Raw genomic sequence first — 19,734 nt, 5'->3', positions numbered from 1 at the left:
TTCGGTTGTTTGTTATGCTATTGTTATTCTAAAGACGTTATGAAGGCACTTATTTATTCATTTCACAGGTGTTTGTATGTTAAAGGCACTTTGTGAAAGATTCAGACGCGCTCACTCAATACCGACCCCTCTGGCCGGTAAGGGAAGTGCAGCCTGCTCCATCTAGCGCCTCCAGTGAGCTTATCGCGAGCTCTGTGAGTTAATCAAAACCCAATGTTGGTTATAATCATGAATAAACATTGTAAAAATGAAATGGTTATGAAAGCAGAGCCATTATCTCCACTTAGACGCCCCAGGTTGTACTGAGCCATGGATTGAGTCGGAATGTTTCTCAGATAAATTACAACGTGTTCATATCACGGTAATTTAAAGTGATTTATGAATGTAAAAACCCTGCAAACAGTACTTAATGAATGGTGATTTGCTCTATTTGTTTTTGCTAACCTGTTGTTTCGGGCAAGATATTATAGCCTGATGATATTGAACACTTTCAGGTTTTTTAACACTATTTATTTCAGAGCTACATGGCATAAATAATATCCCGTCAGCATCCCTGGAGTCCTCAATGTTATGATGGAGGAGCGCTGATCCTTAAGGTCTGGAAGCTGATGTGTAATTATGTGTGCATGTCTCATGAGGTTGTAACCTACAATCTGTCCTCTCTTATTCATGAGGAGGGCAGTGGGGGGCTGCCATGCATCTTTAAGCACGTCTCTGCAGTCTTCTATAGGACGGAGATGGTGTTGAAAACAGGATGATGATATTAGCCGGATGCATTTTCCATTTTATGTTTGACGCCGACTGCCTCTTTATTTTTGCTGAAAGGGGGAGCTGCGAGGCGGAGACCCCTTCCGGCACGCAGGTCTCCATTCAGCGTACTGTGATCCCATCCTAAAGCCTGACCTTCTCAGTGTGCGGCTCCATGCTGGCTCCTGCCTACAAGCCAGTAGTCACTTTACCTCCCCGTGTCTCCCTCTCCTCCCCCTGCCTCCCTCTCCTCCCCCTCCACCGTTCACAGTTCACCAGTGGGTCCGGCCGGTGAGGCCCCAGTGTGAGCCTCGGGGCGTGGGGTTTTATGAGCCGAGCCAGCTGTCAGGTTAGGAGGTTATCTTTTGGCCTATGGAGCGGAGCCTCAGTCCATCTTCTCAGGTGGCACTCAGAGACCCTGCGCCTACCCTCTGCAGTGATGTCATGGTTCAAAACATCCCTTTGTGTTCTTAAATGCAGTTTATCACATTTTTATATCCCTATTTGAGCCTTCAAAGACACTAAGCGCTTTTGACACGACCTTAACCCGGTTCCGAGCAGCAGTTGTCTCCATGGAGCTTTCCGTGGCATTTAATTGAACAGAGCTGACCTTATCTTAGGCCAGATCTACTTGAGGTGTTCTCGGGTGTACGGAGCAGAAAGGAAATGTCCGTGGCCCACGGTTCAGGCCCGACTGAGGGCCACAAGAGTGCCAAACTGCTCTCCCTGATACTGGAGGGAGACGGTTACCGTGGCAGCTGGAGCATGCTAGCTTATTACCCCCCAAACTGGTCCAGGAATAGGGCTTGTTTTAGTAACTCTGTACCCCCAAACCAGTCCAGAAATAGGGCTTGTTTTAGGTGCTCAGTGCCCCCAAACCAGTCCAGAAATAGGGCTTGTTTTTGTAAGAAGAGCCATCAGACTGTGGTGACGATGGTCTCACTTGTGAAGACCTGTCATGTGGTTTTGGAGACTTTGGAAAAGCGTTCCATCAGTAGACCCTTACCACGGCTGAACCTCTACAGCAGGACCGTAGCACTTTGAAGTATGACCCCTTTTCTCTGAAATACAAGCAAATAATAGCAATGTATTCTTCTTCTGACAGCCGAGAAGATATGGATTTTGAATCTTCTCAGCTTGCAGTCAGATGATATAGCCACAATACGCTGTTCCTGCTTCAAAGGGAGCTTGTCATGGTAACATGATATGCATTTAATACTTCAGGCCAGCTCAAAGAGCACTAAATATTCCCCTGAAGCAGTATGAAATACTAGTTTATTGATGTGGCTCCCCTGCCCGATTTTGAGGCTTCCTATAAATGGATTGAATAGTGAAACAGTGAAACAGGCCTTCAACCGTCATGTAGAATGAATACGTTTTAGACATCCTGTATCAGTTCCTAAGTTCTTGGATCGTTTCTACCCCCTGACCTTTCCGAGTACAGTAGATTCTGTGGGCCGATGGTTTTATGTAATGTAATGATAAACGGCAGACCAATATTCCGGGGTCAGTGTTTATAACATCTCTTCAATTACATAAGAAGGCCATTGGCGGAGTAAAATGTGATGATTGCACATGGAAATGCCTGGTTCAATAGAACGAAGTCTACTGGGGAGGGGAAAGTCAAATAAGATCCTGGCTTACTCCATCAAAGTTGTTGGCTTTGATGGAGTAAACATGGCTTTTGGGATATTATCGGGATCCAAGGAACAATGTGACTGATGGAGCAGGGACATGTTTGAGAGGAACGCATACTAGTAGCTACTAGCTACTAGCTACTAGCTACGAGCTACTAACGCATGTAGCTGGAGGCTGGTGACAGCAACTCTAAACCCTCTCAACATGGTGGCCTGTTCTGCAGACGGCGCGTTTACACCAAGTTAGCCCAGCCTACATGATGACAAGCTGACAGGCGTGTTTGCTGTCCAATCATCACTTAGTGAAGCCTGGGCGTCACTGACCCGGGGGGGGGGGGGGACAGATGGAGGGACAGGAGGAGGAGGAGAGGGGTCAAGAGACGGGGAGAGAACACTTGTGATCATTTGAATGTTAGCGTTGTCCTCTGGGCCTTGGAGACCCTCCCCCTCTCCCCCATGACCAGCCTGGAGGACTAGTGATGTCACTCCCCTCCGTGGTGTTCATACTCATGTTCCCACCGTGCTGATGTAGAGGCGTTATCCGCTGAGGAGCCATATGAGCGGACGGCCTTCTTGTTGGGCTGAGGAGAGTCAGGCTGTCGCGTTTATTTCCGACCTTGAATCTTTCGCATTTCTGAACAGCGAATGTAAAGATAGAACAGTGAAGCTTGTTGACAGACACCGGGTCCCCGTGACCAAGACCTGTATAAATAACTTGTCTCACCCTCGCAACGCCCCCCCAACCGTCACCCTGCTAGCATACCTCGGCAGACCTCCGCCAGGCGATAGGCAGGCTCTGCATCTGGCGTCCCGACGCAGGCCGAGTCCAGGCTTGCGCGGTGCTGGCTAAACATGCGCAGTGCTGGGCAAACGTGCACGGTGCTGGCTAAACATGCGCAGTGCTGGGCAAACGTGCACGGTGCTGGCTAAACGTGCGCGGTGCTGGCTAAACGTGCACGGTGCTGGCCAAACGTGCGCGGCGCTTGCTAAACATGCGCGGTGCTGGCTAAACGTGCGCGGTGCTGGCTAAACGTGCGCGGTGCTGGCTAAACGTGCGCGGTGCTGGCTCAACGTGCGCGGTGCTGGCTCAACGTGCGCGGTGCTGGCTCAACATGCGCAGTGCTGGCTCAACATGCGCGGTGCTGTCCAAACGTGTGTGGTGCTGGAGGGCTGACAGGGAGCCTGACCCCTAGAGGTGTTGAAGGTGACAATGAGTAAAGGACTTCACAGCTTCCACAAAGCGAGCCTCGTGTTGGCTCACATGAGGCTCGCTTTGGATGTTAGCCATCCAGCAGCTGCTAGCTACATCGCTCCGGCGCTAACACCGTGAGGGAGCCACGCCTCCAACCCATCAGGGTCAATTCATTCACATGGTCTCTGAGCTGCGTTCGCGGGGAGGATAATTGCACCTTTTGAGAACTCATCTGTGATGAACTTGGTTAATCGCAGTTAAACTGAACCCTGTAATTAAGTGTCCAAAATTATCTCTTCGTGTTCAGGGGGAAGACTTCCCTTTGTAGTTATTTGTAGAAGTGACGTGTGTGTTTGTGTGTGTGTGTGTGTGTGTGTGTGTGTGTGTGTGTGTGTGTGTGTGTGTGTGTGTGTGTGTGTGTGTGTGTGTGTGTGTGTGTGTGTGTGTGTGTGTGTGTGTGTGTGTATGTGTGTGCGCGTGCGCGTGCTCGCTTGCTTTCTGTCTGCACTTCTCAGCTTGTAGCCCTCAATCAGTTTGTTGATGAGACACTTGATCACACACCATGTGATTACCCACCGTGTTATTACCCAGAAGGTCCACACACACCCATGCGGTTGCTGGCTCTCAGAACGCTCAGCGGTGTGGATCTTGAACGCCACACTAAAGGCCTGCGGGGAAAGGGGCGGGGCGTGGACTAACGTTGCAGTAGGCTGGTTTCCACGGTTTCCAAATGGCTGCCCCACCCTCTCATTGGGACCTGGCTGTCATATTTCTATAGTGGAAACATTGTTATTATCGCTCAAAGGACTTAAGTTCTGGTGGTTTCATGGAGAGGAGGCGGTCTCCTCTCTGCCCACGAGCCAACCTGCTGATGTGGTAGTTGGGATCCTGTGAATCCACTCAGATTGTTTTGATTGCGGTTTTATTCAGGAAACGTCATGTGTTGTGCTAATAACGTTGAGAAAAGGTGGGGTCACTATCTCGACACAGTAGTGGTTATGTATAACTGTTCAGATTCGCAACGTACCATTCGTATCATAAAGAGCTTGTATCATCAGAATTTGAACTTAAAATATATATTTTTCCTGAAACTGACGACATTTTGATGTTTCTGGATGAGCTTTCTTTTTCACCGGTTCTTTGTCGGATTTACGTTTCAACCACTCGTCCATTTTCTTGATTTTATTTTGTCTAGCTTTCAAAATTGAAACTTTCTACTTTTTATTTTTAAGCCCTCTAAGTCGCTGTTGATCCAAGCTCCTGCCAGCCAGACCGTGTGAAGCCTTCCTCCCCTAACCCCGTGTCCCGTTCTACTCCTCTCCTCCTAGTGAGCAGAGCATCTGCCAGGCCCGGGCCTCCGTCATGGTGTACGACGACGCCAGTAAGAAATGGGTCCCCATCAAGCCGGGCCAGCAGGGCTTCAGCCGCATCAACATCTACCACAACACCACGAACAACACCTTCAGGGTGGTGGGCGTCAAGCTGCAGGACCAGCAGGTAGGAGAGAGGCCAGCGTGTTGCTTTGTGTCGGCTTCCTTTACTGTACTGAGCTCCGAGCCGACGTCCACCACTGAGAACGGAGCTCTTTGAGAAGGCTCTGTTCCCAGGAGACAAAGCAGAAGTCAGAGGAGACGATGATGTAGAAGTGCCTTGTGGGTGAACATGGTTGTAATCATGTCTGGGGGTCCAAGGATAGACTGAAACATTTTTATAGAAAAAAAATTCTATCTTGTAAATGGTAAAGATCGATTTATACAGGGATTCTCTAAGCCACTCAAAGCGCCGTCCAATTATTGTCCGACATTCACACATTCATACACACATTCACAAACCGACGGCGCAGTTCCCCATGCAAGGCGACAGCCAGCTCTTCGGGAGTAGTAAGGGTGAGGTGTCTTGCTCAGGAACACCTCGACACTCTAGCTATGAGGGGCCAGGGATCAAACTAGCAACCTTCTGGTTATAAGTTAACCCGCTCTACCACCTGAGCCACTGCCGCCCCATCCAAACATAAATGATATATACTGTACGTACGGGGCCTAAAGGTGACCACAAGGACTCTTAGAGGGTCACCCAATTTGACTGCATTTGATTAGCAAAGGAAGACGGCAGGCTTACTTACGTCTCTAAACAAAGCTGGCAGTAATTTGAAGCCACCGCAGTTTGAAGACATCCAGTGCCGTGATTCATCTGCATTAAGGGTCCAGTCTCTGTCGAGTTGAGTGGCATCTAGTGGAGCATACTTATATAACATAGTGATCTAAGTTTTTATTAGTGTATAATCCCATAAAAATAAGAATCGTTATGTTTTCGTTACCTGAGTTTAATCCCTTTTGTATCAACGTGGGAAGCCCAGAACGGAACAAACTAGAAAGAAGCGCAAGAAAGAATGTGTTTTTAGGAAAATGTGTTTTGGGCTGAGTTGTAGGAAGGAGGGGGGCGTGTTGTCTCCATGGCTACGACCCATTTCTTATACATTTTTAGTACCGTTGTTGTGTCTGAGCCTTATAATGAGTGATGGATATGAGAGGTGCCACATCATACATAGCGTTATATATAAGTGTCCTAGAGGATTAACACTCTCTCTGACACAGACATCAATAATACCGTTGGCCAGACAGAGCTCCACACATCCACACACACCATGGTGTGATACATAAGTGAGAGAGTGACGGCAACATTGGGGAAATGCTTTCGCTCAATCATTTATGTCCGTGACCTTATCTTAAAGTTCAGGTGTCACTGAACTATTCAAATGCTATTGCATTATGAAACTGTCTAAGTGAAAATAGATATGAAATATGTATATGTGTGTGAGTGTGAGACCCGAGATGTCACTAAACTTTGTAGCAGCGAGTCAGTTCAGTGCGGCTTTGATTTTGAATGAAACATGAGAGACGACGACCCAGACTCCATGTTGGTCCATAGGGCTGCAGATGGTCTCATGGTCCCCCCCCCCCCCCCTCCTCCGTCTCCGTTTCAGGTGGTCATCAATTACTCCATCGTCAAAGGCCTCAAGTACAACCAGGCCACGCCCACCTTCCACCAGTGGCGGGACGCACGCCAGGTGTACGGCCTGAACTTCGCCAGCAAGGAGGAGGCCACCACCTTCTCCAACGCCATGCTGTTCGCCCTCAACGTGCTGAGCTCGCCTGACGGGGGAGGAGGTAACCAGGGCTCACAACGCTGATAACGCTGGTACCACTGGACCAGTGATAACGCTGGTACCACTGGACCAGTGATAACGCTGGTACCACTGAACCAGTGATAACGCTGGTAACACTGGACCAGTCATAACGCTGGTACCACTGAACCAGTGATAACGCTGGTACCACTGGACCAGTGATAACGCTGGTACCACTGAACCAGTGATAACGCTGGGAACACTGGACCAGTGATAACGCTGGTACCACTGAACCAGTGATAACGCTGGTAACACTGGACCAGTCATAACGCTGGTACCACTGGACCAGTGATAACGCTGGTACCACTGGACCAGTGATAACGCTGGTACCACCCTTTACTGGTGCACTACATGTCTTATTCCAGAATAGATACGTAACAAGACAATGGCTCTAGCTCTACCAAACATGGCATTAAAAACACATTCCTGCTGTCGCCGGACAGCAGGAATGTGTTAATGTTTTCTTTAATGTGTTAATGTTTTCTTTAACTGCGACAGAATCTGCAGTTAAAGAAAACATTTAGAACTCTTTTTTTGATTAACTCCGAAAAGTATGACGGAAAATGGTCACAAGTAGTACTTACTACGGTACTTACTACAGTACTGGAATAATAGTTCTGCTTATTTGGGCTCAATGTGGGACTAAACATTTTGAACACATTACTAGCTTGAATAACGTGAGCTTAGCGCATGTGTTCACCAAAGTATTTTACGAGCTAGAGATATTTATTTCTTAGTATTGATGGACATGTAGCCACAGCCTCTGCGATGTGATGAGGAGACTCCCTACAGAGTGTTGATCAAGGGTCAGTGTTGTGGTAGACGGATCCACACCCTCAGCCCACTGCAGTACAAACACTTCTCACTGTTGAAGGGTTTTAGTCAAATCCACATTACTTTACATGCAGGCAAAATGACTCCTGCTTTCTTTCCAAAGGAGGCCTGCCTCTCTTTACCTCTGGCATCCCACCCTGCTAAGCTGTTTGTGTCTATGTTATTGATCTCAAAGGGGATGCCAAAGACACCATCCAAACATATGACACTCAATATACATTCATATATATCTATATATATATAGATATATATATATAAATTTCACCGTATAGTACTGCAAATCAATTCATTTCAAGTAGGGGCTAGTAGGGGCTGTATGTACTGCTAACCGTTGTGATTAATATATATCTCTTAACAATAACTATAATATGTAACAGTGGAGGAAGTAATATTTTAAAGTTAAGTAAGCAAGTAATGACGGACATATCCATCGAGTCAGAAGCCCCCACTTCTGACCCCCCACCTGCCACGCCCGAGCCTCCCCCCTGATCCTGTGTGTGGGCGCAGGCCTGCGTCTCAGACTCTAACTGTATGCGACTATCTGTCAGAAATGGTCAATGAGACGTCTTCTTTTCAGAATGCAGTATGTATTATCTTCTGAGCTGAGGCATGCTGCCCTCTGGTGGGGATTTGTGATTACTGCAGCATCATTGTTCTTTTTTCTTTTCAAGCAAAGCATATAAAAAAAATGTAGGTGAAAGGAGAGACCATAACCACTTATGACTTCATAAAGAACCTCATATTGTACTTTGATTTTTTTATATGGCTGACCCGAGATTGATTAAAACTCGGGTCAGCAATAGCAGTCGTTGAAGGTAACAAAAATGAGCCAAACTAGGAGCTGTGTGTGTTCATGTGCAGGGTCAGGGGGTGGACATGGATGGTTTCTATAAATTATGTTAGACCGTAACTCTATTAGACACTCAACCCAACTCTTGGTCTACCAAATCTTTTCTAATTGGCTCTGGTTACAGTCTACTTATAGTGTGTGTCTGTGGTTGTGTGTGTGCATGTGCGTGTGTGTGCGTGTGTGTGTGTGTGTGTGTGTGCGTGCGTGTGCGTGTGTGTGTGTGTGTGTGTGTGTGTGTGAGCACTCGCACAAGTGTGCAGGGAACTTCTGTGTAATATTTGTGTCTCTCTGCTGTCATCCAGTCCATTTTTGTAGCGTTCCTATTGGTGGGCAGCTCTGTCTAAAATGCCAGGGAGCGGTCTGGTCTTACCCCCCGCTCCTCCTCAGTCTGGCTGCATTTGGCCCTGAGATCATGGCCCCCCCTCGCACAGAGCTCTCTGGTCTTGGGATAGCGGACCTCCGCGCTCCGCAGCGAGCCCACAGTCCTCCAGGCCGACCTCAGGGTGTGTTGCGTGTCCCCTAGCCGTGGTACCTGGGACCCTCTCACTGAGGCGGCTGATTCTCAGGTGGTACCTGGTCTAGCGATGCCGGCTCTGGACGTAGCCTCGGGAAGTCTCCGCAGGGTCTCCTCGGCCATCATCCTCCTCAGTGAGTAGCCCCTCCGGTGGAGAGCCGAGCAGAGGCTCAGAGCGTCCGCCGTCTTCACATGTTCTTAGGTCAGCAGTAGGGCATTCTGGGTAACTACAGGATTCACACACAGTGTCGTACGCTTTTGGATGTTTTTGGCTTCAGGGAGACCCCAAGTGTCATTGTTCCAGCTGTTACAGAATGAAGAGGAAGGTTGTGTGTTCTACTGCTCTGTCTGGGGATGGATCCCTGTTTACCATAGAGATCTGTCGGGAACATGTCGTTAGAAAAGGATTTTAAAATGATAAATCAAACAGGGAATTTTGTTACTAATTATATGAGTGTTTGGGGGATGGGGAGGATTCATATTCCACCCTCCCCAAATAGTACCCCAGCAGCGTTGGGCAAGACCCCCCTTGCGCACACACACCTTGATTAAACATAGCCCCAATATACGAACATTCAACCCACCTTACACGCACGCAAGCATGTACATGCACACGCACATACACCCAAACTTACACACACACAGACACACACTAAGACAGAAGAACACACACACCCACAGACAGAAACACACACAGACAGAAACACAAACACCACGAAGACAGAAACACACACCCACACAGAAAGACATAGAGAAACACACGCACACAGACATTGACATACACTCAGACACACACATAAACAGACACACAGATACACGCACATTTGACCCCCCCCTTACAGACACACACACACACAAACAGCCTTTATGTGTCTGATCAAGCCCTTGTCTTCCTACCATCACCGTGGCAACAACACATACTCACATTCACACACACTCACACGCTCACACACGCACATATTTCTACATGTTCAAATGCACAGCGCAGCAGAGGTGGATAATTGGCTCGATAGGTCCAGCAGGTGGCACAGGTGGTCCGCTCAGCCACCTCAAACAGGTGCTTTAGCAGATAATGAGGGAAACGTGTTCCTAGTCGGGGCCGGACCGGGCCAGAGTCGTGACCGGGGTCCGGTGGTATCCTGGGGACTTCAGTGTGTGTAGATGAAGGGTGTGTCTGTGGGGGCCGGTGGGTTTGTATGTACACGACACACACACACCGTGTTCTCCATTGTCTCCACTGTTGACCGTCTCTCAGGGCGAGTGTTCTGCTGTTGCCGCCAAACAGGGAGAACAGAGAGTCTGTCAAACCTGTCTCCACGGCCCCCAGGGGCCCTTACCTCTCTAGAGCGGAGGTCATGCCCCCAACCCCCCCCCCCCCCCCCCCCCCCCCCCCCCCCCCACGACCCGCACAAACAGACTTGTGACGGTTGGCGTTTTCATCGCTCTCTCTCGCTCTGGTTGGCGTCATTCCTCCTCTGTTCCAAGATGGAGGCTGTTACAGAGCCAGGGGAGTGTTGACATGTGTCATCATGTGACACACTCCCCGTGTTGCTCTGGCAGCTGAGCCTTTAATCACCCCCGCCACACAAGCAGGGATCAGAGAGTGAGGTAAACAAGCAATCACCGTGTCACCGTGTCTGACGGACTTCACCCACCAAGCCCTTTTAATAGCAGTGAAAGGGAAACAATCAGTCCACCCAATGAATTGCTCCAAGGATTAATCACTGACACACACGCACCGCACACACACACACACACACACACACACACACACACACACACACACACACACACACACACACACACACACACACACACACACACACACTTATCTGTGTGTGCGTCTATGGGATCATTTCATCCACTGCCTTCACTGACAAGGAGTTCTTAGACACTGCAGAACTTTTACTGCAGTCTAACGGCCGTGGGCTTTAGCATCCGGTTGCTTCCTGTTGACTGCCCCCAGTCCCCCCGAGACACAGCGGAAACATCACCCTCGGGTGCTCTCCCTTCCCCACTGCGCCGCTGCCTTTTAATGGCTGGTATTCTGGTGCTCTGGCGGGGCTCAGAATAGGATTCTTATTGAGGAACCCAGCGGGGGGGGGGGGGGGGTCCGGAGGTACTGGCTGCAGTCAGCTGGTGGCAGTCAGCTGCGCTTCTGTGGCTTCTAAGTCCCGCTCCCACACACACACATACACGCACACACACACACAGACACACACACACACACACACACACACACACACACACACACACACACACACACACACACACACACACACACACACACACACACACACACACACACACACACACACTTATCTGTGTGTGCGTCTATGGGATCAAAAAGGTGCATGATAGTGACAGATGCATCCTCTATAAAGGGAGCTTAACCAGTATTAATGAATCACATTGGAAGGAGCTTCTTGCCTCTGATAGGTTGGACAGTTACCATGCAGAGGGTCCATGCTGTCAGTCTTTTCAGTGAGCGGTCGGTGAGGGCCGGCAGTCACGCTGATAACAAACAGATCTCAGGAGGTCCTCTAATGTATTATTCTGTGTTCTGATCTTCCGCGTTAAAACCAACATCGACCGCCGAACCACACTTTACAAGTGACAGTTACTACAAGTCATATAACTTTACATACAACTGTTTCTGGTTCGTTGCAACAGGTTTATGGAGCACTAAGTCACGTGTGCTTACATTGAGCTCACTCACAGAGTATGTATGGGGCTTTCATCAGAGCGGACACCCCATCGAGATAGCAACACCTGTTGTTATCTTGAGTGGTATATCACGGTTGTCAGGTAGAGTCTGATCAGACGCCTCAGTGACCAACCATTCCCCTTATCACCCCGATAGGACAGGCCCTGCCCACCCACCGCTAAAGGCTAATGGGTTGATCTGTTTCCATTACAGGAGCAGCACCTCCCTAGCCTGATTCTGATCCTCAAGTTCAAAATCAGAAGCAAAATGATCAAATCCCCCACTATAAACGGGTGGATGAGCTACTGCAGTCTCTTCTTTTCTGAAGTCAGAGTTCTTCTCGTATTGACGTATGGGATTATAGGCGTTGATAGGTCATGGTTCTCCTGGTCTTACTGTCCTTTCCTGTTGTGTTTCTTCCAGGTCCTGTTCAGGTCCAGAGGCAGAATGGTCCGTCCTCAGAGGACAGCGAGGCACAAAGGAGGTGAGCTCTGCTGCCATGTTGAAAACACTCCCCAAAAAACTCCCACAACACTCCCAAAACACTCCCAAAACACTCCCAAAACATTCCCGAACACTCCCAAAACACTCCCAAAACTCTCGCAAAATCAGTTTATCCCAACCCTGGAAGACTGGCTCGACTTCCACTTCAACGTTACATAACTTTGAAAACTACGAGGAAAATTATAAATGAGTGGGCTGCTATGTACACATTATACTGTACCGCCCATGGAAGCCTCGTTGAAGGCTTTTGAAGTGCAGACCTACTTTATAGTGATTATAATCACCTTGCTTGAGGCCATAGTCTCCCCTCTTCTTTTCCCAAATTGGTTTCCCCTGAGAGAGACCCCGAGGTTTGGAGGAACACCTGAAGCATTCCTGCTACCTTCTCTCTGATGTTACCTATCTTATTTCTTTACATGAACCCAAGCCCTACCTGTTGTGTAAGGATAAATACAAATGTGGTTATGAATTATCTTCGGCTACTGCTCCCTTCACTATACTAGTCCAAGTCAGCTCTACACTGGTACCAGTCAGCTCTACACTGGTACCGGTCAGCTCTACACTGGTACCGGTCAGCTCTTCACTGGTACCAGTCAGCTCTACACTGGTACCGGTCAGCTCTTCACTGGTACCAGTCAGCATTGCACTGGTACCAGTCAGCTGTGCACTGTCTGTCAGCGGTGCACAACAGTCAGCTCTACACTGGTACCAGTCAGCATTGCACTGGTACCAGTCAGCTCTTCACTGGTACCAGTCAGCATTGCACTGGTACCAGTCAGCTGTACCCTGGTACCACAAAAATGTAGACTGGTACTAGTAAGATGAAGACTCCCGGTCAGCTGTATACTGTTCCCAGATGGAAGGGACAGACTGGTCGGGTCTGGCCCTGGGGGGGTCTGGCCCCGGGGGGTCTGGCCCTGAGGGGTGTGGCCCCGGGGGGTCTGGCCCTGGGGGGTCTGGCCCTGGGGGGTGTGGCCCTGGGGGGTCTGGCCCTGGGGGGTGTGGCCCTGGGGAGTCTGGCCCTGGGGAGTCTGGCTCTGGGGGGGTCTGGCCCTGAGGGGTCTGACCCTGGGGGGTCTGGCCCTGGGGGGTCTGGCCCTGGGGGGTGTGACCCTGGGGGGTCTGACCCTGGGGGGTCTGGCCCTGGGGGGTGTGGCCCTTAGGGGTGTGGCCCTGAGGGGTCCGGGCCCGGGGGGGTGTGGCCCTGGGGGGATCTGGCCCTCGGGGGTCCGGCCCTGGGGGGTCCGAGGTCCGTCCCTGATCCCCGTCCCCCGTGTGTTCCACTGCGTGTTGCAGGATGCTGGAACAGCACCAGATGCAGGCGCACAAGGAGAGAGAGCGCAGGACGTCAGGATCAGGTGAGCCTAAACAAATAGACCCGCACCTTGTTAAACACACATTCACTCAACCAGTCGGGCTCTACCTGCACCCAAACACACACTCAGGACGCAGCACACCCTGCTTTGAATGCGGGCGGACTCGTCTGCGGTCTGAGGGCGGGTCGCCTGGGAGGCCCGACGCTTTTGCAAACCAAACGTCCACCGCAGTGCAGGTGTCGGCGAGCGCCTCGGCTGGCCGCACATTGACATGTTTCCTCTTCCGGCTGACGGGCCGGTCCACTGCTGTCCCGGGGTGAGGGGGACAGCGCGGTGGGTCCTGAACTGAATGGTCCCGGGTTCGATCCCCTGATGCCCGCAGCCTATCTGTAGACGTCCCGGAGCGAGATGCCGTGCTCCCTGCCCGCTCCTAAATGGCATGTGTCTAAAACTCTCTCTAAGGTGGATGAACGCATCAGCTAAGCGAGGACTAAACCACTAAACAGACCCCTGTACTAATACTATAGGCTAAACATACCCCATAGTAACCACAACCATCCCCCACAATGCAATGCCCCATGTATTCCGACGTAGATTGAACCCGGCACCGGTGGTGCCTCCCCCCACTGTCCTGCTCCTCCCTGCCTGTGTGACCCCCCCCCCCCCCCCCCCTCCCTTTTACCGGAAATGTCCAATCTACCCACTCCCCTCCCCCCCCTTCAAACCTGCACACAGGTTGGAACCCTCCTCCACCTCCTCCACCTTCACCCTATCGCCTGCACCCTGCAACATGCCTTACTGCCATCCGCTGCCCCCCAGCTACCGTTGGGGAGGGGGGGGAACATGCTACATGCTACATGCTTTCTCAGTCATGGCTCAGTCATGTTGCGTTTTGCTTCTTCTTTTTCGTTCCGATGTTTGGGTTCTTTTGATTGCTCCTGATTTCTCTCATCTTTTTACTTGCTCGGTTGCTCAGTGGGTTGCTTCTCATCCGTCTCATGTTTTGCTCTCTTTTCTTTTGTTTTTTCTTTGTTTGTTGCCCTCCTCCTCCTCGTCTTCCTCCTCCTTGTCCGTCCTGCTCCTCCACGTCTGTATCTCTGTGTCTGTGTTGTTTCTCTCTCTCTCTCACTCTGTCTCTCTCTCTCTCCCTCTCTGCCTCTCTCCCTCCTTTCGTTCTCGCTCTCTCTCGCTCTCGCTCTCTTTATTTCTCTCTCACTCACTCCTCTCTCGCTCTCGCTGCATTGCTCTCTCTCGCTCCTTTCCTTCTCTCTCTCACACTCTCTCGCTCTTTCTCTATCACTTTCTCTTTCTCTCTCTCTCGCTCCATCTCTCTCTCTCTCTCTCTCTCTCTCTCTCTCTCTCTCTCTCTCTCCCCCTCTCTCTCTCTGTCACAGTCGTCTCCACTCTCCAATATAAAGTCGCCACCCCCCCCACCCACCCTGACACTCCGCCCGGGTACAGACACTACAGGGCTAGCACCCTGCCGCCCTCCTACGTGCGCGTGGCCTCCTCCTCCTCCTCCCCCCCCTGCTCCTCCGCCTCCTCCTCTCCCTCCCAGGAGAGGGAGGCCTCCAGGGACACGGGGCAGCTGTCCTCCCAGCTCTCCACCTCCCTGGCCTCCGCCTTCTCCCCCGTCCAGGGCGGGGTCGGCACCCAGGGCCGGCAGGTCCGCCAGATCCCCCTGTCCCCTCCCTCCATCGCCCGCCACTTGCACCACCAACAACAACAACAGCAACAACAGCTGTATCAACAGCAACAGGAGATCGTCCTCCCGCCCAAACACGGCACCTGGTCCGCCTCCCACATGTCCCACATGTACGCTCAGATGCAGGCCGCCGCCGCCGCCCAGTCCCCCCCGGTCATGATGGCCATGCCTGGGAAGCAGGCCCCGCCCCCGCAGCCCGCCCCCCCGGTGGCCCTGCCGCTGCCCCCGCTGAGCTCCAGGCCCAAGCCCCCCCCCATCGACACCAGCCTGGCCTCCCAGCAGTACGCCCAGCACCTGACCCCCCAGTCCAACGGCCTGCCCGAGGAGTACTACTCCCCCCACTCCCACCACCTGCCCGTCACCCCGCACTACTGCGAGGCCGTGCCCATGCCGCCCCTGACTGGCTCTCCGGCCCAGGCCCCGCCCCCTCAGGCCCCGCCTCCTCAGGCCCCGCCCCCTGGCCAGTACCCCTCCAGCTTCCATCCTCAACAGCAAATGCAACAACAACAACAACAACAACAACAACAACAACATCAGCTACAACAGCAGCAGCAGCAGATGTACCATCAACAGCAGCAGCTGTACCAGCAGCAGCAGCAGGTTTACCAGCAGCAGGCTCTGCCCCCCTCCTCCTCCTCCTCACCCCCCTCTTACACTTACGTGTCTGATGGGGGCTCGCCCAAGAAGGCCCCCTCCCCGGTGCCCCAGCAGGCCCCAGGGGCCCGCAGCAGTAAGTATGAGGAGAGTAGAGAGAGCGGAGGAAGGAGACTCTGCAGTATGATGTTATGTGTGTGTGTGTGTGTGTGGGGGGGGGTTTGTGTTTGTGTGTGTGTGTGTGTGTGTGTGTGTGTGTGTGTGTGTGTGTGTGTGTGTGTGTGTGTGTGTGTGTGTGTGTGTGTGTGTGTGTGTGTGTGTGTGTGTGTGTGTGTGTCAGTCAGCCGTGTGTCCTGGAGAATTCCTCCAGCCGTAGTGACACACAAGAATGAAGATAGATTAGCCGGAGAGAATTGGCATCATAACAAATCGGAACTGTGCTTACTTTACGTTGTACATCGCTATGATGGTCATGCATCTTAGAATAACTTATTCATAGATTTGATGATGACATGAGGGCATGTTCTTTACAACAGAAAAAGCCCAGGAAGGTTTTCTGCTATGAATACAAACACAAAACATATTGAATATTTTGCATATTAAAATGAATGCAAATTGTGACCCAATGCACTCATACCCTTTTAAAGAGGAAGGCGATCTGAGCGTAGATTACTAATGTGCCTCATTTGACAGAATGAACAGATTAGAAGACTCGTTTGAGATTTACTTAAGAGAACAAAGTCAAACAAGTTTTTCCTGATTACTGTGAGACAGATTAACGCATTCTGTAAAGGCAAACCCTGAAGAGTATAACGCCATAAAATACCTCTGACCTTATCGCCGCCGCTGAATGACTAACCTGCTCCCACCTGTTGTCACATAACAAAGCCATTCCTCCCAGGGAGCGGTGTTCCCAAAGCCTCGCTCCTTCCTTTGCCCTCCCCGTGTCCTCCAGGTGGATGAACGGCACCACATCAGTACCCTGGGCGCAGGGAGGACGCCCAGCCCGCCTATTGGTCCATTAGGCCTCCTCATTAACATTCCTAACTCTACCACTCCCAGGTCCCCCTGTCTCCGCAGGTCACCCGGCGTCCATGCTGTCCGTAGCCCCCCCCCCGGCCCCCGTCCTACCGCCCATGGCCGGACCGCCCGCCCCGCCGCCCCCTCCGGGGCCCCCGCCCCCTCCCATGGCGGTGCCCCCGCCCATGCCCCCTCCGCTGCCCGCCGGCGGAGGCCCTCCCGGGGGCCCGCCCGGGCTCATGCAGCCCGCCGGGCTCGCCGCCGCGCTGGCCGGCGCCAAACTACGTAAAGTGCAGCGCGTGAGTATCACACTGGCGGACCCCCCCCTCCCCTCCTGCCTTGTTTCTCGCTAAACACGTTTTTGAAGCAAAGAGGTCAGGCTTGAGGTACCTTTGTTCTTATGGGAGAAAACCCACATAGCGAACACCCTCTGAGATAAGATAACATTTATGGATCCCTGGGAAGGAAGCCACGCCGCACTCGCACAGCGTGCTCATGGGTGTAATGCAGCGTGCGTCTCCCAAGGCAAACACCGCAGGTGCACAGTAAACACGGCCCCGTCGGAGGCCCTGTTCTGAGCCTTGAGCGCCGCTCCCGGGAGACCAATCGTGTGGATCTCGTCTCCTCCCGTAGGATGAGAGCAGCCCCCCGGGGTCGGGCGGCTCCCGGAGCGACTCCAACCGCTCCAGCGGCGGCAGCGGGGGCGGAGGGGAGGGGCTGATGCAGGAGATGAACGCCCTGCTGGCTCGGAGGTGAGGACAGGAGACCCCACGGCCGTGGTGTCACTCACACGCTCCTCTGTCACTCACACGCTTACACTGCTGGGAAAGAAACATGAGAAATAAACCTGCTAGACCCGGATGTGTTGTTGATGTTGTGATGTTATCTATGGACCGTGTTGGTGCTGTTTAAATGTTCTCCTTACTTTTTCTGATCCTTCATCCATGATTGATTTCTTGTGTCTGATTTGTCTTCTCTCAGGCGGAAAGCATCAGAGAAACCTGATGAAGTGAGTATCTGTCTATCGGAATAGTTCTCCTCTTCCTGTCTTGGTACACTTGCAATTATCGCGCAAACAGGCTAATGTTACCAGATTCCTGGCTGTAGAAGTGCACACATTAAGGTCATTGATCGCTGGAACTGTTTGGTTCTCATCTCCTTCTGTTCTACAGGACGACTCCGGCGGTCGTGGACAGAATTCTACAGGTACAGAACCGTCCGTTGGAGAAACACCTCATCTGCGCAAACGCATTTGACATGTACATTTTTAAGCTGATCTCCTCTCTCTCCTCTCATCAGATGCCCTGAAGAAGCCGTGGGAGCGGTCTAACTCGGCTGAGCGCTCCTCGCTGGTGTCTAGGTCAGTAGGGCGTGAGAGCGATCCATCGCTGTGTACCCTGGGCTCCCCGCCGTGAGCCGATGGGTCCTCATAGGTCTGGTGTGTCTTGTGTTGCAGAGTGAGGCCTGTCGGCAGCTCCAGTGAAGCAGACACAGAGTTCGACAGAATGAAGCAGGTCCGGTGATGCACACTTTCACTCCTCCTCGTCTCTTTAGCTGACATGATGTCTACCAGGGAACTAACGCTGAGCTCTTTCTCTGCAGGAGATCCTGGATGAGGTCGTACGTGAATTGCATAAAGTTAAAGATGAGATCATCAATGGTGAGAAAATACTTCAGTACCCAACTCTCTACCCAACTTCATATTGCAGCTCATGTCACTTATTTCAATAACAAGAAATTGCTCTTCTGAATGGCCTCTACGTTAATTCTGAAAGTGCTCTAAAACCTACCGTCTGCGATTTGACTCCATCGCTGGCTCTTCAAGGAATTCAACGTTTATTGATTGTCCTCATATTGTTTAAGTGTAAGAAAGTCTAGCAATGTAAGTAATGTTTTGTGATAACCAGAGCAGTGTAGCGTTGAGAATCCCAAGTTTATCTATCCTTCAATCCAGCCATCTTGTCTCCTGTCTCCTGCAGCCATTAGACAAGAGATTGGCAGAATCAGCACGTCCTAGTGTCTCCTGAACACCGGTGGGAGGAGCCAGAGGATCGGCAGACAGTCACAGACCTCAGGAATGTTTCCCGCCATGTTTCTGTGACGCCATGTTGAACAGTCAATGAGCCGTGATGGAAGTTACAGAAATGCTGCGCCAAACATTTCTCAATCTGCCGCAGAACAGAGGCATGAGGAAGCAGTGGAAACAGAGCAACGAGACGAGACGAGGACATCGAGGGAGAGGAAAGTGAAACGTGTGAGGGATGTGCAGGTGTGTGCGAAAGGACTTGGCTGAGAGGGGGAATATGGTGGCGGTCTGACACTCGCACTGAGTTTGGTTTTGTCACGCGCTCCGCGAGAGACCGAGAGACTCCGTCAGCCCAGGGTCGCAAAGCTATTCTTTTCAGTCATAAGAAAAAAACACAAACATTTTTCTAAGTTTTTACTGTTTTATTTAAAAATGCTGTGATGATGATGATGTTGCAATTAATGACAATGATAATTTGATTGATATTGTAGGAGAAACCACCCTTGCACATACTTTGTCAGCCTTTTATATTTTCAACAGTTTCTATTTAGTTGTCCCGTAGTCAAACCTTAGGAACAAAAAGCACAATACGGGCAGACAAGGTGTTTCAGACGCACCTGTCCAGTTTTCAAACGCCGTTGCGATGGCCTTGTTCATATTGACATGTGGTTCTATCCTACTCAAAAAATGTTGGGTGCCATGTAGGTGAGTATCTCATTTGATCCAGAAATGGGTCTTTAGATAATCCCCTGCGTCCAAGGTCAACAATAAAACCAGAATAACTGGATCTCCCATTCCAGTCCAGTCCTGCTCCAGTGTGATCCAGGCATCAGGTGGAATCAGGTGGAATCAGGCTGAATCAGGTGTCTGTGTGGGGGGGTCAGAGCAGCTGAGCGGATGGGGG

General features: G+C 51.3%; 1 protein-coding gene across 2 annotated transcripts in view; it reads left to right on the top strand.

Annotated features, from left to right (window-relative positions):
• The window catches only part of evla (Enah/Vasp-like a), a 32,386-nt gene extending 12,665 nt beyond the window's left edge, over positions 1 to 19,721 (top strand). For both annotated transcript variants that reach the window (XM_056589858.1, XM_056589857.1), the window contains exons 2-14: positions 4,905 to 5,073; positions 6,560 to 6,743; positions 12,089 to 12,149; positions 13,466 to 13,527; positions 14,880 to 15,920; positions 16,847 to 17,103; positions 17,438 to 17,556; positions 17,786 to 17,813; positions 17,977 to 18,010; positions 18,104 to 18,164; positions 18,261 to 18,318; positions 18,407 to 18,464; positions 18,784 to 19,721. In XM_056589858.1, coding sequence (XP_056445833.1) covers positions 4,905 to 5,073; positions 6,560 to 6,743; positions 12,089 to 12,149; positions 13,466 to 13,527; positions 14,880 to 15,920; positions 16,847 to 17,103; positions 17,438 to 17,556; positions 17,786 to 17,813; positions 17,977 to 18,010; positions 18,104 to 18,164; positions 18,261 to 18,318; positions 18,407 to 18,464; positions 18,784 to 18,821 — 2,170 coding nt within the window. In that variant the 3' untranslated portion in view covers positions 18,822 to 19,721. The remainder of the gene's footprint in view (positions 1 to 4,904; positions 5,074 to 6,559; positions 6,744 to 12,088; positions 12,150 to 13,465; positions 13,528 to 14,879; positions 15,921 to 16,846; positions 17,104 to 17,437; positions 17,557 to 17,785; positions 17,814 to 17,976; positions 18,011 to 18,103; positions 18,165 to 18,260; positions 18,319 to 18,406; positions 18,465 to 18,783) is intronic.
• The last annotated feature ends 13 nt before the right edge of the window (positions 19,722 to 19,734 follow it).

The sequence above is a fragment of the Gadus chalcogrammus genome, chromosome 5 (assembly GCF_026213295.1).
Source record: "Gadus chalcogrammus isolate NIFS_2021 chromosome 5, NIFS_Gcha_1.0, whole genome shotgun sequence".
NCBI classification, from domain to species: domain Eukaryota; kingdom Metazoa; phylum Chordata; class Actinopteri; order Gadiformes; family Gadidae; genus Gadus; species Gadus chalcogrammus.
Note: the sequence above shows the minus strand (reverse complement) of the source record. Positions and strands in the feature narration are given on the sequence as shown.